Source organism: Tenrec ecaudatus, chromosome 7 (genome assembly GCF_050624435.1).
Source record: "Tenrec ecaudatus isolate mTenEca1 chromosome 7, mTenEca1.hap1, whole genome shotgun sequence".
NCBI classification, from domain to species: domain Eukaryota; kingdom Metazoa; phylum Chordata; class Mammalia; order Afrosoricida; family Tenrecidae; genus Tenrec; species Tenrec ecaudatus.
Window position 1 is genome coordinate 113902316 of NC_134536.1, and position 15986 is coordinate 113918301.

Consider the following 15986-nt stretch of genomic DNA (forward strand, 5'->3'; position numbering starts at 1 on the left):
CATTGCCACAGACTGATGACTTTTTAATGATCCTCCTTGTGGCTCTCTAAGAAATATATATCCCGTGGGAAATCGAGCGAAATAATAAGTCATTTCATGCCGTTTAAATTTCTTCAAAACAAGATGCAGAAGTCTCTAGGTCAAGCACCATAAAGGTCAAAACGATAGAGGATCTGGAGTATGACTTATTTCAAAGAAAACTGTGTGCCTGTGGAGCCAGGATGACAGTTGATGAGTGTAAACCGGGATCAGTTAACCAGATGAAAGCCAAAGCCATTTACATCCTCAGAACTGAGGAGGCCCTAAAGCCCAGATCTGTTTCCTCTCAACTCACTCTAAATACGAGGTGACTATTGGGGTCCGGATTTCACCAATACAGGTATGTCAGGTCAGGAGATAGAAACAGGAATCTGCTTTTTGTGAATGGTTTAAGAGTTTATCAAATAGCTTTAGAACCACCTGAAGTCCTCCTCTTTCCGTAGCTCCAGCCCATGTGTAAAATCATCAGCTCTGCTTTCAGAATAGTTCCCAGATTTTCTTGGGTTCTACCCTGGTCCACCAGCACCTCTCACATGGACTGCTACAAGGCCGCCTGCATGCCCTTTCCTGTCGAGAAAGCACTGACAGGAAGTAATCCTTTTAAACGAGGGACCTCACACCACTCTCTCAAACCTAGTTTAACTAAAGGCTTCTCTTACTGGAAAAAGCCAAATCCTTAAAGACCACAACACCCTAGCCCATTTCCCTGATCTCGTCTCCAATTCCTCTCCCGGCTCAGGCGGCTTCAGCCACACTAGCATCCTTCCTGTCCTTGAATTTGCTCAACGCACTTCTAGGCCATTTCACTGGCTGATCTCTCCACAATTTGCATGGCTTATTTATCAACTTTTGTTTCAATATATAACCATTGAGAGAAGAAATTAGCAAGCTCCATGGCCCTCCATAATGGTCAGTTCTGTCTCTTATTTTCATACATTATACTTTTCATCAGATAGACTTTGTTTACTTGCTTACTATCTAATACCTCACCTCACCTTCTTCCTCCCAAAGTTGTGCTCTTTTGCTTTGCTCACTGGTGCATCCCAAGTACACTAAATAATTTCTGGTACTTGGTAGGTGTTCAGTACTTTTGATGGAATGATGTAAAGAAAATCATCTTCGTCACTGTCAGAAACATTTAGTTTTGGTAATTCAATAATCCATGTAATAGTCTCTAATATCATTCAATTAACTACATCGGTGTCTAAAATAAATTCAATTATGACATACTTTCTAACGACTTTTAATTGATTTACAGGTAAAAACACAATGGTCACAATTTATAATTAAAACATGAAACAATCCAATTGCCACTTTTTTTTTTCAATTGCCACTTCTTAAAGGTCATGATGAAACATCTTTCTCTTCATTTCTAAAGTTTCGGGTGCTCTCTATCATATACCACAGAAGCTTTCTAATAGGGCATCGTGACATCACACCAGGGTGTGGAACGCTGGCCCCACCTCTGTTGAGCTCTTCTTCCTGTTCCTAGTTAGAAACTCCTGTTGGTGTCTCTCAGGTGTCTTTAAGGTCCAGCTTCAAGACACCTCCCAAAGAATTGCCAGACCATGTGAACCTTCAAACTCAAAGTATAATGTGGTCACTCTGGAATGATGACAGATACATTCTCTAGCTATGGTGTCTTTCTTCACACCAAGCTGGAAGGAAGCCAACTGAAATCTTAAGAGAGAAAAATAACTTGATGCTCAATGTGGTCCGAAAACAACAAAAAACAACGTAATCCCATTTCACAATACAATATCCAGTGTTACAGAGGAAGAATAAAAATATTCTTTTTTTGTTTCTTTTTGGTTACAAAGGCTTTTTGATAAAAATGTCTTTAGGTTTGGCAAGTTAATGAGTCACTTTTTTAGGGATACCATTTTTGATCAAACAACATGAAACATATACAAAGACAGTATGACAAATTTTTTTCTTAGTTTTCTACTGACGCATGATTTTTACTATACATAATGGGGCCTCAACCTTAAGAAATTAAGTTTCTAATCCAAATGTAGGAAACTGAGAGTTCAATGAATAAGATGAACATACTTAGGTAAGAATTTTTTTTAACAGTTAAGGAAAAATATTCCTGAGTAGATCTTAAATTATTTTTGAAGAATAATGTTTATACAAATATAATAAAGGACTAAGATTATTAAAAATAAATTCAATTTTATGCAAATATTTTAGCATCATTCCCATTTGACAATATAGATAATAAAAGTCATATAAAAGTATTTTCAGGTACAAGTAATGGAAAAGGTTTATTTTTAATTGTTTTAAGAAAAATTAGAGTATTTTTCTTTAATTCTAACAATGTAAGCGCTAATTAAAACAGGAATATACATTTGAGCTAAACCCGTAAGGTACATACATTGCTGGTAAAAATGTTAACCTACTTCCATGTTCAGTTTCTGTTACGCTAGTCTAATAATTATAAACAAAGACCTCAAAGGTATTATATATAAATGCAACATGAGATTTACAGAAAAACTGAGCAGCTTTGTTTACATTCATTTCCACTCCTAAAAAATACACAGGAGTCGCTTGTACGGTGCCAGGGAAAGAGCAGGTAGCACTTGAGATACGTGAATAGCTGCCAAGTGCTTTGCGATGAAAAAAACCCTTTGTAACCTAAGCATGCGCATTCCGGGCTAACTGTCATGCCCTTATTAGAATATATGACTGATATCTGTATCCATGTATATTCTAAACCTTCTAAACATCTTTGCATCATAGCACAAAAACATACAGAATCAGATCTTGAACACTTGAATGCAAAAGTATGTTTTCAAATATATTTATGCTAGTAAATTTCTGGTCTTCTTTATAAAACAAACTCAAGAACTCATCCTGAGAGTCTCTTCAAGGCCACTTGATGTTGTACGGTATCATCTTTAACTACATTTCCTCAAGACTTCTTCTAATAGCTTCTTCTAATTCCACATCTGCATTAAAAAAATATACAGAATTTTAATCTTTAGGGAAGAAAACTAAAAAACATGCTTTATTTAAATCTTAGCCATATTATCTTTTTTAATAATAAGAAACACCCAAATAGAAAAACTTGGAAAACTTAGTTTCTCTGCCATAAAATGTGAGCAATATGAAATATAAGAATTTGGATATGATCTCAAACTGAAATTTAAAATTTATGATGAAATATACTAAGGAACTTACAAGTTATTTCCATTTAGGGTTGTAAAACATCAATCAGTTGGCAAGTAATCACTTATTTCAACATTAAAAAGAAAAATCCATGTCACTTACTTACAAAAAGACTTGAGGTGATGCGTATGTTTTAAAATAAACAGAAAAGCACAATCATAAGATGGCAAATTCTCACAGGCTTTTCAAACTTTAGCTTTAAACTTTCTAACATCCAAGACAGTAAATCTCATGTAAACCTCTCAGGAACAGAAACGGGAGTAATGATATCAGGAGGGTAGTGGGAAGGTGGGGGAAGGAGGGAGGAAGGGGGAACCAATTGCAATGATGTACACATTCCCGCTGACACCCCCACCACTCAGGGTGATAAACAACAGAAACCTGGGTGAAGGGGACAGGAGTCAATGTAAGATATGAAAACAACAATAATTTATAATTTATCAAGGCGTCATGAGGGTGGGAAGCGGGGAAGAGAGGGAAAAAAGAGGAGCTGATACCAAGGTCTCAAATAGAAAGTAAATGTTTAGAAAATGATGATGGCTACATATGCACAAATGTTTGATATAACTGACGTATGGAGTGTTCTAAGAGCTGTAGGAACATCCAATAAAATGATTAATAAACCCCAAAACTCATGTCTACATAATAGTCATCTTTGAAAAATGCAATATAGATGCAAGTGTGTTCATTTGATAAATACTTATTAGATTCTCACTACATCAAGCACAGGGAGAGAACAATAAACAAGCCAGACATTCCTGAGTTCTCCATCTACTCCCTGGGAATGATGCTAAGGCCCAGGAGGACGGAATTAGATATCCATTTCATGGTCTTCACTGATTTGTCACACAGACCTCGCTCCTCCCAGTGTTCCTCAGAACAGGACGCCTCTCAGTGCCTACCTGATTGATAGGCAGAAGGGAGTGTTCTAAGACATAGTTGCATCATCCTCGGAGTCAGGGCAGTGGTGCTAAACTGTTCAGTTAAAATACTGGAAGGTTGTGTAAAGTATGTGTGGTGAAGTTTAAGCTACACCTGAGGTCAGTGAGCTGTCCTTAAATGAATTCATAGGGATGAAATAATGCACAGAAAAGCCGAAACACCCTTAGCAATGAATAATGTGACCCGGGCATGTAAGCTAGGAAAATTTATAGTCAATTATAATAATTTTTAAAAGAATGTTATGAGTGTAACAGTAGTTAAACAGAATAATACAAAAGAGCTTGTAAACAGATCCACACATATATGGACATGTAATTTGACCAAGGTGGCAGGGAAATGATGGTCCTTTTCTTAAGTCACGGTGAGTCAATTACAGAAATTTTTACTCTACCTGCCACTAATCACACACACATGCACACAAAATCCCAGAGTCCTAATATGCTAAACATGAAAGGAAAAAAACAATGCTTCTAGAAGGTAATTTAATAGTTGCAAGCCCTTAGAGAAGGGCTTCAATAAGATCCCCCAAGGGTGTGCAACAGAGTAACATGGGGAGCAAAGCTATGAAGTCCTCTGGGAATATAAAAAAAAAAAGACTTTGGGGTCAGGGCGTGGCACCCCAGCAGACTCAACCGGAAAACACTCCCAAAGGGCAACAAACAGACCTGGAACTATTTACAGGCTTTTTTTGTCCTTAGGTTTTTGTTTTGCTATGCCTTGATTTGGTGCTTAGTTTCTGCATGTCTATGTATATAAGATAGGAGGAGAAAACAACAGGATCAACAGTTCCGGGAACACGGGAGAGAGGAAGGCAGGGGAAAGGAAGTAGGTGTTAATAAACCTAGGGACAAGGGAACAAGTGATCTAAAATTGATGGCGAGGAGGGTATAGGATGCCTGCTAGGGCTTGATCAAGGGCAATGTACCCGAGAGGAATTACTGAAACCCGAATGAAGGCTGAACATGATCGTGGGACAAGAGGAAAGTAAAAGGAAATAAAGAAAAGAACTCGGAGGCGAAGATCATTTATAGAGGTCTAAATACAGGCATGTACTTTGTAAATATATTTATATATTTAACAACAGGTAAATAGATCTATGTACATATATTTATATGTTAAGTATTAAGGTAGCAGATGGACACTGGGTCTCTACTCAAGTACTCCCTCAATGCAAGAACACTTTGTCCTAATAACCTGGCTCAACTTCTCAACATGATCGCTGAAGACAAAATGAGTACATAAGCAAATGTGGTAAAGAAAGCTGATGGAGCCTGACTATCAAAAAATATAGCATCTGGGGTCTTAAAAGCAGCCATCTAGCTGAGAAGCAACAAAGCCCACCTAGAAGAAGCACACCAGTCTGTGTGATCATGAGGTGTCAATGAGATCAGGTATACGGGTTCAAAGACCCAGAACAAAAAATCATAACAATGTGAATGAGGGGGAGTGCGGAGTGAGACCCAAAGTCCATCTGTTGACAATTGGACATTCTCATAAGAAAGGTCACAAGGAAGGGATGAGCCAGTCAAGGTGCAGTATAGCACTGATGAAACATAAAACTTTCCTATAGGTCTTTAATGCTTCCTCTCCCAAGTTGACTTTATAAATCCGACTAGACCAGAGGATATACACTAGTACGGACAGGAACCAAAAACACAGGGAATCCAGGTCAGATAAACCCTGCAAGATCAATATTGTGAATAGCGATACCAGGAAGGTAAGTGGAAGGTGTGGGGAGAAAGAGGGAACCAATCACACTGATCTACATATAACCCCCTCCCAGGGGGACGGACAACAGAAAAGTGGATGACCGGAGACATCGGTCAGTGTTAAGATATGAGAAAATAATAATTTATAAATTAATAAGGGTCCATGAGTGAGGGAAGGGAAAAGAGGTGGAGCTGATACCAATGGCTCAAGCAGAAAGAAAATGTATTGAAAATGATGGTGGCAACAAGTGTACAAATAGGCTTGATATTATTGATGTATGGATTGTGATAAAAGCTGTACGAGCCCCCAATAAAATGATTTTTTTAAAAGACTCAAAAGAGCATATGGAAACTAAGGAACATGTGCTTTGTATGTCTCATCAAACACATTTTAAAAAGACTATTTAGTAAACATAATACTAAGTCATAGACTGGGAGAAAATATTCATAATACAAGGAACTTATGTTCAGAAAGAAAGCAAGTAGTTCCGTTCTGGAATAATCAGATAAGAAAAATATAATCAAATGTAAATGCCATGAAATACAGAAATACCTTTTTAAACAGCCAGAAAGTAGTATCAGTATATACTCATAAGACAAGTTAAAATAAAAAACAAAACACTGAATACCCTTAATAATTGTTGAGGCTATAGATCAATGGGAACTCATAAACACTACTATCAAGAATGTGCATCTTACCGTGGGAGAACTTGCTTTACCTGACTTTGGCACATACTATAAGCCACAGTTCTCAAAACTGCATGGTATTGGTACAATGACAGATACTCAGACCAATGGAAAAGAACTGAAAACCCAGAAATAAAGGCATCAGCATACAGACAGCTGATCTTTGGTAAGGGCCCCAAAAATATCAAATGGGAAGCAGGATGCCCTCTTTAACAAGTGGTGCTGGAAAAAATGGATATCCACATGCAGAAAAATGAAGCAAGACCCTTATCTCACTCCATGCACAAGAATAAACTTAAGGTGGATCACGGACCTTGAAGTTAAACCCCAAACTATTAGGGCCATCAATGAGGGAATTGGGACCAACTTGAGAAATTTGGCACAGGAAATACACAGGCTATCAGAAATAGGGAAGGACACAAACACAGAGGAGGCACAAGTTGACAAATAGGATATACTGAAGATAAAACACTTGTGTACATCGAAAGAATTCACCAAGAGAGTAATAAGAGAGTCCACAGACTGGGAAAACATCTTTAGCAATGACACATCAGACAAAGGCCTTATTACTAAAATCTACAATATTCTGCTAGCTTCCAAAAAGAAAAAAACTAATAGCCCACTTGAGAGGTGGGCAAAGGACTTGAACAGAAGTTTCACAGGGGCAGAAATCCAAATGGCCAACAAACATATGAGAAAATGTTCCCGATCTTTAGCCATAAGAGAAATGCAATTTAAAACAACAATGAGGTACCACCAGACACCCTCAAAGGTAGCGCAAGTCAAAAAATCTAGAAAGCAACAAGTGTTGGAGGGGCTGTGGGGAAACGGGAACTCTCATCCACTGCTGGTGGGCCTGTAAGTATGTACAGCCACTATGGAAATCAATCTGGCGATACCTAAAAGAGATGGAAAAAGAGTTACCATATGACCCACAAATCCGCTACTGGGCATATACCCAGAAGAGGCAAGAAACAAACCAAGGCCAGACATCTGTGCTCCAATGTTCATTGCGGCACAGTTCACAATTGCAAGGAGCTGGAAGCAACCCAAATTTCCATCAACTGACGATTAGATTAAAAACCTGTGCTAAATACATACAATGGAGTACTACGCATCACTAAAAAGCAATGATGAACGTATGAGGCACATAGCGGCATGGGAAGAACTGGAGGAAATCATGCTAAGCGAAGTAAGTCAGGCACAAAAGGACAAGGACAACATGAGCCCACTGAGGTATTTTTTTTTAACAATTTATTGGGGCTCATACAATTCTTTTCACAGTTCATACATATACATACATCAATTGTATAAAGCACATCTGTACAGTCTTTGCCCTAATCATTTTTTTCTCTTTTCTTCTTTTACATTTTATTAGGGACTCAAACAACTCTTACCACAATCCATACATATACATACATCAATTGTATAAAGCACATCCATACATTCCCTGCCCCAATCATTCTCAAGGCATTTGCTCTCCACTTAAGCCCCTTGCATCAGGTCCTCTTTTTAAAAAAGCAAAAGTGACATAGGGGAAAAACATTTTTGGGATGAAGACTGTGTATTATGGCAGAGACCAGATCAAAACCAGGGATGCACATGGTAGACAACAGTGGAGGAGGTGGGGAAAGGAAAATAAAAGGATGAATATAAGGAAGAAAAGGGTAGTGGGGTCATGGGGCATTAATCCACCCAAGGGGAGGGTATTGTTTATATCTCCACAGGGAAAGTGGGACCAGACTTCAACCCAGTGCCGCAAGGTGTGAATGCAATATGCCGGCGTGGAGTAGAGAACCAGTGGAGAGGTCTGGGAGGCTGGCCCCAGCACCAAAAATTAAGTGGATTCCTGCCCCTCCCCCGAAAAGAATTTGTTTCAAAGGATGACATTGATTCTGCAGCTCCGGGAGATGGACATATCTGATCAGAGCACACGGGAGCAGATGAAGGGGCAGGAGGAGACAGTGGAACACAGCCTGGCCCACGAGACCGTGAGGATGATGTTCCTGAGTAGAGCAGCCAGTCCACAGAGAGAACAACATGGCTGGCCCTACTATGAGACATGATGCCCCTCAGTGACTAAGGGCGATACAGGGGACAGCACCGGAGACACTGTGTGGGAATTGCACCTGACCTGAACCCACCACACCAAGGCAAAGCACTGGGGGAGTGCAGCGGAACAGCAGGGGAATGGAGTGGCAAGGTCCCCAGGGAATGCTGAAATTGGACTTTGGGGCCAGGGCGTGGTGCCCTAACAGACTGGACTGGAAAACGCTCCTAAGGGCCAGCAAACGATCCCTGAACTAACTACAAGCTTTTGTTGTTCTTTGTTTTTTTTGTTGTTCTTTGTTTTTTTGTTCTTTGTCAGTGGTTTGTTTTTGTTGTTTTGTTGTCTGGTTGTATACTGTTGCTTTGGTTTCCTCTGTCTTGCTGTCGTACATGTTAGTGTCTCCACAGGTCTGTCTGAATAGGACAGGCTGGATGAACTATCTGGAAGAAAAACAACGGGATCGACAGTTCCGGGGGGACTTGGGGTGGGGGGTAGGGGGTGTAAGGAAGTGGTGTTAACAAACACAGGGACAAGGGAACAACATGGGACCCAAAATGGTAGTGAGGGGGGAGTGGCAGGCCTGGTGGGGAATGATCAAGGGTAAGGTTGCGTAGAGAAGAGGTATAGCTGTAGCCCAGGTGGGGACGGAGCATGGTAGTGGGGCAGGAGGAAAGTCAAGGGAGATGGAGGAAGGAGCTAGGAGTCAAGGGGCATTTATGGAGGTCTAGACAAAGACATGTACATGCAAATATATATATGAGGGTGGGGAAATAGATCTGTGTGTCTATATTTAAAGGTTTAGTATTAAGGTGGCTGAAGGACCTTGGGCCTCTACTCAAGCACTCCCTCAATGCATGAATACTTTCTTTTATTAAATTGGCACTCTACGATGCTCACTCTCCCGACACAACTGCTGAAGCCAAAGCGGGTGAACAAGTAAATGTGGTGAAGAAAGCTGATGGTGCCCAGCTATCAAAAGAGACAGTGACTGGGGTCTTAAAGGCTTGAAGATGAACAAGCGGCCATCTAGCTGAGAAGCAACAAAGCCCACATGGAAGAACACACCAATCTGTGTGATCGCGTGGTCCCAAAGGGATCAGTTGCCAGGCATCAAAGAACAAAAAAAATCATATCATTAGCTGCACACCTCCATGATACGATTGCCCAAGACAAACGGGTGCATAAGCAAATGTGGCGAAGAAAGCTGATGGTGCCCGGCTATCAAGAGACAGTGTCTGGGGTCTTAAAGGCGAACAAGCGGCCATCTAGCTCAGAAGCAATAAAGCCCACATGGAAGCCCACATGGAAGAAGCACACCAGCCGGTGCGATCACGAGGTGCCAAAGGGACCAGGTATAAGGCATCATGCAAAAAAAAAAAAAAAGTATATATATATATATGTGTGTGTGTGTGTATATGCACACACACACACACACACCCCATAATGAATGAAGGGGGAAGTGCAGAGTGGAGACCTGAGGCCCAAGTGTCGACCACTGGAGATCCCTTCACAGAGGGGTTTAGGGGAGGAGACGGGTCAGTCAGGGTGCGATGTAGTACCAATGAAGAACACAGCTTTTCTCCAGATCCTGGATGCTTCCTCCCTCCAACTACCATGATCCGAATTCTACCTTGCAGGACTGGATAGGGCAGAGGTTGTACACTGGTACATATGAGAGCTGGAGGCACAAGGAATCCAGAGTGGATGATAACTTCAGGACCAGGGGTGTGAGGGGTGATACTGGGAGAGTAGAGGGTGAGTAGGTTGGAAAGGCGGTACTGATTGCAAGAATCCACATGTGACCACCTCCCTGGGAGACGAACGGCAGAGAAGGGGGGTAAGGGAGACTCCGGATAGGGCAAGATATGACAAAATAACAATCTGTGGATTATCAAGGGCTCATGAGGGAGTGGGGTGCGAGGGAAAAAAAAAAAAGAGGACCTGATGCAGAGGGCTTAAGTGGAGAGCAAATGCTTTCAGAGTGATTAGGGCAAAGAATGTACGGATGTGCTTTATACAACTGATGTATGTATACCTGTGGATTGTGATGAGTTGTATGAGCCCCTGATAAAATGTAAAAAAAAAAAAATGTGCGTCTTGGAAAAAGGTTGAATCAGCAACTCACGATGAACACAATTCAACTCAGTATACAATGGGGTTCAAAAACTTTGTGGAATTAAAAGACAATGGATTTTTTCCAGTAGATTTTTGCAACCCACTTGAGTAGTCCCAGAAATGCTGGCATATGTGCACCGTAAGAGAGTCTTCAAAGCAGCATCGCTTGCAATCGTCCAAACGTCCATCAATCAAAATGCCTAGCAATAATAAATTGTGGTATATGCATAGGACATGGAATTATAAAGTTACTGGAAAACATAGGACCTGGTTGGTACAGTGGGTTATGTATTATGTGTGGGTTGACCCACTAACCGGAAGGTCAGGAATTTGAAACCACTAGCTGCTCTGCTAGAGAGAGATGGAAAGCTTTATGCTCCTGTAAAGATTTACCACCTTGAAAATTCAAAGGGGAAGTTCTACTTTGTCCTACAGGGTTCCTATGAATCAGAATTGCCTTGATGGCTGAGAGTTTGGCTTGTTTTTTCAAACAAACCAAAGCTACATGAGACATGGATGAATCTTTACAACAGTGTGAAGGGATGGAAACGACACTCCCATGAAAATGCAACCTAAACTCACAGGCCACCATTTGTCTGTCATTTTCGTACTGTAGCAGCTTGTGCACTGCTGTGAGGCTGGAGGTATGTCATTGGTATTGCAAATGCCAGCAGGGTCACGCTCAATAAACAGGTTTTTCAGCAGAGCTTCTGGACTAAGAACAGACAATGAAGGAGTCTGCTCCCCACTTCAGAGGAAAGAGCCTCTGAGAACCTTGTGCATAAGTTTGAAGCACTGTCAGATACTGAAGGCCTATTGAATGGAAGCAGAACATTGTTGTAGATAGTGGCAAAGGATGGGCCCCTTGAATCTGAAGAGATTCAAAATGTGAGTAAAGAGGAGCTGTGTTATTAAAGCAAAATCGATCATGGTGATGTGAATAGAGTAAAGCCTGTGGGATCTTCATTTGCTGATGGGGCACAACTCGAGTTAAGAAACAGTTGCAAAAATCAACTAATGATCAGAAGTTGGCATATACTATGATTCTAGGAAAATTGGAAACCATCAAATAATGAAATAGAACACATAAATATTGATGTCCTAGGCTAACATGGACAGGTATTGGCCATTTGGAATCAGAAAATCTTAGAATGACACATTCAAGAGGAATGGTGCTGCATTCGCTTGTCAAAAAGGACATCTCAAGATCTAGCTTAAAGTGTAACTGCTGCCTGTGACAGGATCACATTTACCCACCTTTAAGGAAATCCAATCAACATGACTATTATTCAAACTTATGCACCTCAGTGAGATCTGATGCATTGGCACTAAGGCGAGAACACCAGATGATCTGGGGGAGCACATCAAGATAGCATTCATGACGACAGTCAAAGAGGACATTAAGAAGACAGGGAAGGAAGAAAGAAAAGATGAAAGTGGATGCCAGAAGAGACTCTGAAACTTGCTCTTGATCACAGAGCAGCTGAGGCAGTTAGAAGAAATGCTGACGTCGAAAGAGCTGAATGGAAAGATTTAAGGCCAGCTTGAGAAGACAAAGTATTATGACGAAATGGACAAAGTCTTAGAGTTAGAAAACCAAAAAAGAAGAGCACGCACAGGGTATCTTAAATTAAAAGAATTCAAGAAGAAAAGTTCAGGCTTCAAGTTTCAATACTTAAAAAGATTTTAAGGGAAAAGGAAAACAGAATACACAGTCACTTTACCAAAACAAACTAATGGACATTCCACCATCACAGGAGGGTAGCATGAGTAAGAACCAATGGTGCTGAAGAAAGAAGTCCAAACCACACTGACAGCATAAGTCAAAGCCATGGCTCCAGGAATTGATGTTACACCAACAGAAGTGCTTCAACAAACTTATGAAGCCCTGGACGCACTCACTCGTCCATGCTAGGAAAGTTCGAAGATAGCAATTTGGCCAAATGACTGGGAGAGATCCATATTTATACTCGATTCAAAGAAAATGACCCAACAGAATGCTCACACTATCAAATGATTATCATTGATATCACACGCAAGTAAAATTTTGCTGGAGATCATCCAATGATGACTGTAGCAGTACATTGATGGAGCTGCCAGAGGTTCTGGCCAGACTCAGAAGAGGATATTGAAGTAGGGATATTACTGCTGATTTTAGATGGATCTTGGCTGAAAGCTGAGAATACAAGATGTTTATTAGTGTTTTATTAACATGTAAAGACATTAATTGTGGATCATAACAAAATATGGGTAGCCTTGAGAAGAATGGGAATTCATGAACATCTAAATCGTGCTCATGCAGAACCTATACATGGATCAAAAGTTAGCTGTGCACTCAGAACAAGGGGATACTGCTTTATTTAAAATCAGGAAAGGTGTCTATCAGGGTTGTACCTTCTCACTACACTTACTCAATCTGTGAGCTGAGCAGAGAGAGAATGTGGCTATGTGTAGTAGAATGTGGCATTCGGATCGGATGAAGGGTTATTAACACCTGTCGTATGCAGATGACACAACTTCGCTTGCTGAAGGTGATGAGGACTTGAAGCACTGTTGATGAAGATCAAAGACGACAGATTTCTGCATGGATTTTGACTCAATGTAAAGGAGACTGAAATCCTTGCAACGAACCAACGAGTAACATCATGATAAATGGAGAAACGATGCCAAGGATTTTGTCTTGCACGGACTCACCATCAGTGACCAGGAGATCAAACGACACACACTGGGCAAATCTGCGGCACAAGATCTTTTAAAAGTGTTGAAAAGCAGGGCAGTTACTCTGGAGACTACTATGGCTCCAGACCCAAGCCAGAGCATTTTTCAGGCCCCTCCAGTGCATGCACAAGTTGGAGGCTGCATAAGGAACACTGAAGAATCATCAATGCATTTGAACAATGGTGTGGGGAAGAGCATTCAAAGCACCATGGATTCGCCAAAAGAACAAACATCTGTCTTGGAAGAAGTACAACTAGAATACTCCTTAGAGGCAAGGGCAGCGAGACTTCTTCTCATGCACTTTGCACATGTTGTCGAGAGATCAATCACGGAAGAAGGACATCACGCCTGGGAAAGCAGAGGAGACCGATTCAAACAGTGGCTGCCACAGTTGGCTCAAATATAAACAGTAACTGTGAGGATGGCACAGGATCGGGCAGCGTTGCATTGTTGTACGTGTAGTTGTTATGAGTAGAAACCAACTCGATGGCGCCTAATAACAGCAACAACACTTGTAAGGCTATTTATGTTTAAATAAATAAAAATCCACTTCTTCAGCCATACTAGCCACTTTGTAAGTACAGAAGAGCCACATGTGACAGTCAGACATAGAACAATTTTCAACATCAAAGAAGGAAGGTAGTTCTCTTCCTTCCTCTCTTGTACACACACACACACACACACACACACACACACACACACACACACACACACACACACGCTCCTTAGAGACACTGTGGGTTTGGCTCTAGTCCACCTAATCAAGTGACTAACTCAGTAACCCGAGGACATGAATGTATTTTGTTTCCAGTGCACATAAAAGTTATGTTTTGCATTATCCTGTAGCCTATTGAAGAAGCCTTGTGGCGTTCTTGGGTAAATGCTGAACTACTAACCAAAAGGCTGGCCATTCCGACTGCTCTGTGGGAAAAGAATGAGGGCATTTGCTTGCACAAAGATTTAAAATTTGCGACACCCTTTGGTTTGACTTGATGGTAGTGGGTTTCATTTGTCTACTAAACATGCAATAAGTTATTGCAAGAAAAAAAGGGAAGAAACATTGTGTAAATGATCAGAATGTGAAACAGATACATGAAGTGAGTATGTTGTTGGAAAAATGGTGCTGGTAGGCTAGCTCCACAAGAGCTTACCACAAACCTTCAATTTGTAAAAAAGCTGTAACTGTGAAGCAAAATAAAGCGAAGCACAAGAAAATGAGGCGTGTCTGTAATCCCATTTTGCTCCATTTCAAAATCAAGCACGATCAAACTATCAAGCGGTTATCTTAGGGAAGAATGGCAAAAGAACCCCAGTTTCAATTGTTTAACCTGAGTGGTTACATGTTTTGTGAAATGATTTTACATTTTTTGTACGTTATACAATATACAGTACACAGAGAAGCAAATCATAGCATGTAAATCAGGGAAATGGTCAAAGTTGAAGTTTTCTAAGGTCTTTTTATTGTTCTAGTGATAAAACCTTAATCACAAAAGACAAGAAATAAAGCATTTAACTTAAAAACCACTAAAACAGCAAGTTAGAATAAGCAGAAATACAAACATCATGATCTTTCCATAGCTATCAATTATCAACTCTGACAACAATATTTTACAAAAGAAATTAAGGCATTGCAGAGTAATGAAATGCAGACAGAAAAAGAGGTGAAGCAAACCCTGAGAGTAGGGGACTACCCCGGGTTCGATTCACCGCTTGATGGCGTCTTTGCCTTAGAGGACACTTGTGTGACAAGATGCTGCGCTCCACCCCAGACAGTCAGGCTCTTAGGAGCTTGAGGTGTCAAAGGACAGCTTTTGGGCCTATCAGAAAGACTGGAAAGGAGGAAAGGGGGGGGGGGGCTTAACATCTAATAAACTGCACAAATTCTTGGGTGACCTATCCAGGAGAGGGTATAAGTTTCTTGGTGAAAAGCAACAGTTGGAGAACCAAGAGAAATGAGTAGTATCAGCTGTTACCCACGTCAAGGGGGACAATTTTACTCCAGTTAATTCCTTAGAAGGAAAAAAAGTGAAATACCTCTTCTGATGAAGACAGCAAAATCTACAATATGCATCCAGTATCCAGTATCCAGCAAAAACCAGGAAACAGGAAAACGTAAGAGAACAAGTTGACAATCAAGTTGTTGGAGTTCACAGAAAGGACTTAAAAAAGCTATTACAAATATTTTAAAGAACGTAATGGAAACTCTAGCCAAAATGAACAGGGTAGGAAATAGCAATAGAGAAATGGGAACAAACAAAAAAGAAATGGAAACAAAGTAAATAAATCAAAATAACTACATAGAAATGTTAGAACTCAAAAAATATGATATTCAAAATGAAAATTCACTGAATTAACTAAGATTAAAGGCAGTGAAAAAAAAAGGATCAATGAATTTTAGGGCTGGAAAGTAGAAATTATCCAATATGAAAACAGGAAAGAGGATAGAAACTATCCTATGGGTAAATTCAAGCCATGTGACATACATGTAATTGGAGGTTCAAACGTAAAGAGAAAATGGGTGAAAATTTTGAACAAATAATGCCTGAAATTCCCCC

General features: G+C 40.4%; 1 protein-coding gene across 3 annotated transcripts in view; it reads right to left on the reverse strand.

Annotated features, from left to right (window-relative positions):
* Positions 1–1274: 1274 nt before the first annotated feature.
* Positions 1275–15986, reverse strand: part of ZNF451 (zinc finger protein 451) — a 92640-nt gene continuing 77928 nt past the window's right edge. For all 3 annotated transcript variants that reach the window (XM_075554942.1, XM_075554941.1, XM_075554943.1), the window contains one exon: positions 1275–2990. In XM_075554942.1, the coding sequence (XP_075411057.1) occupies positions 2944–2990 (47 nt within the window). In that variant the 3' untranslated portion in view covers positions 1275–2943. The remainder of the gene's footprint in view (positions 2991–15986) is intronic.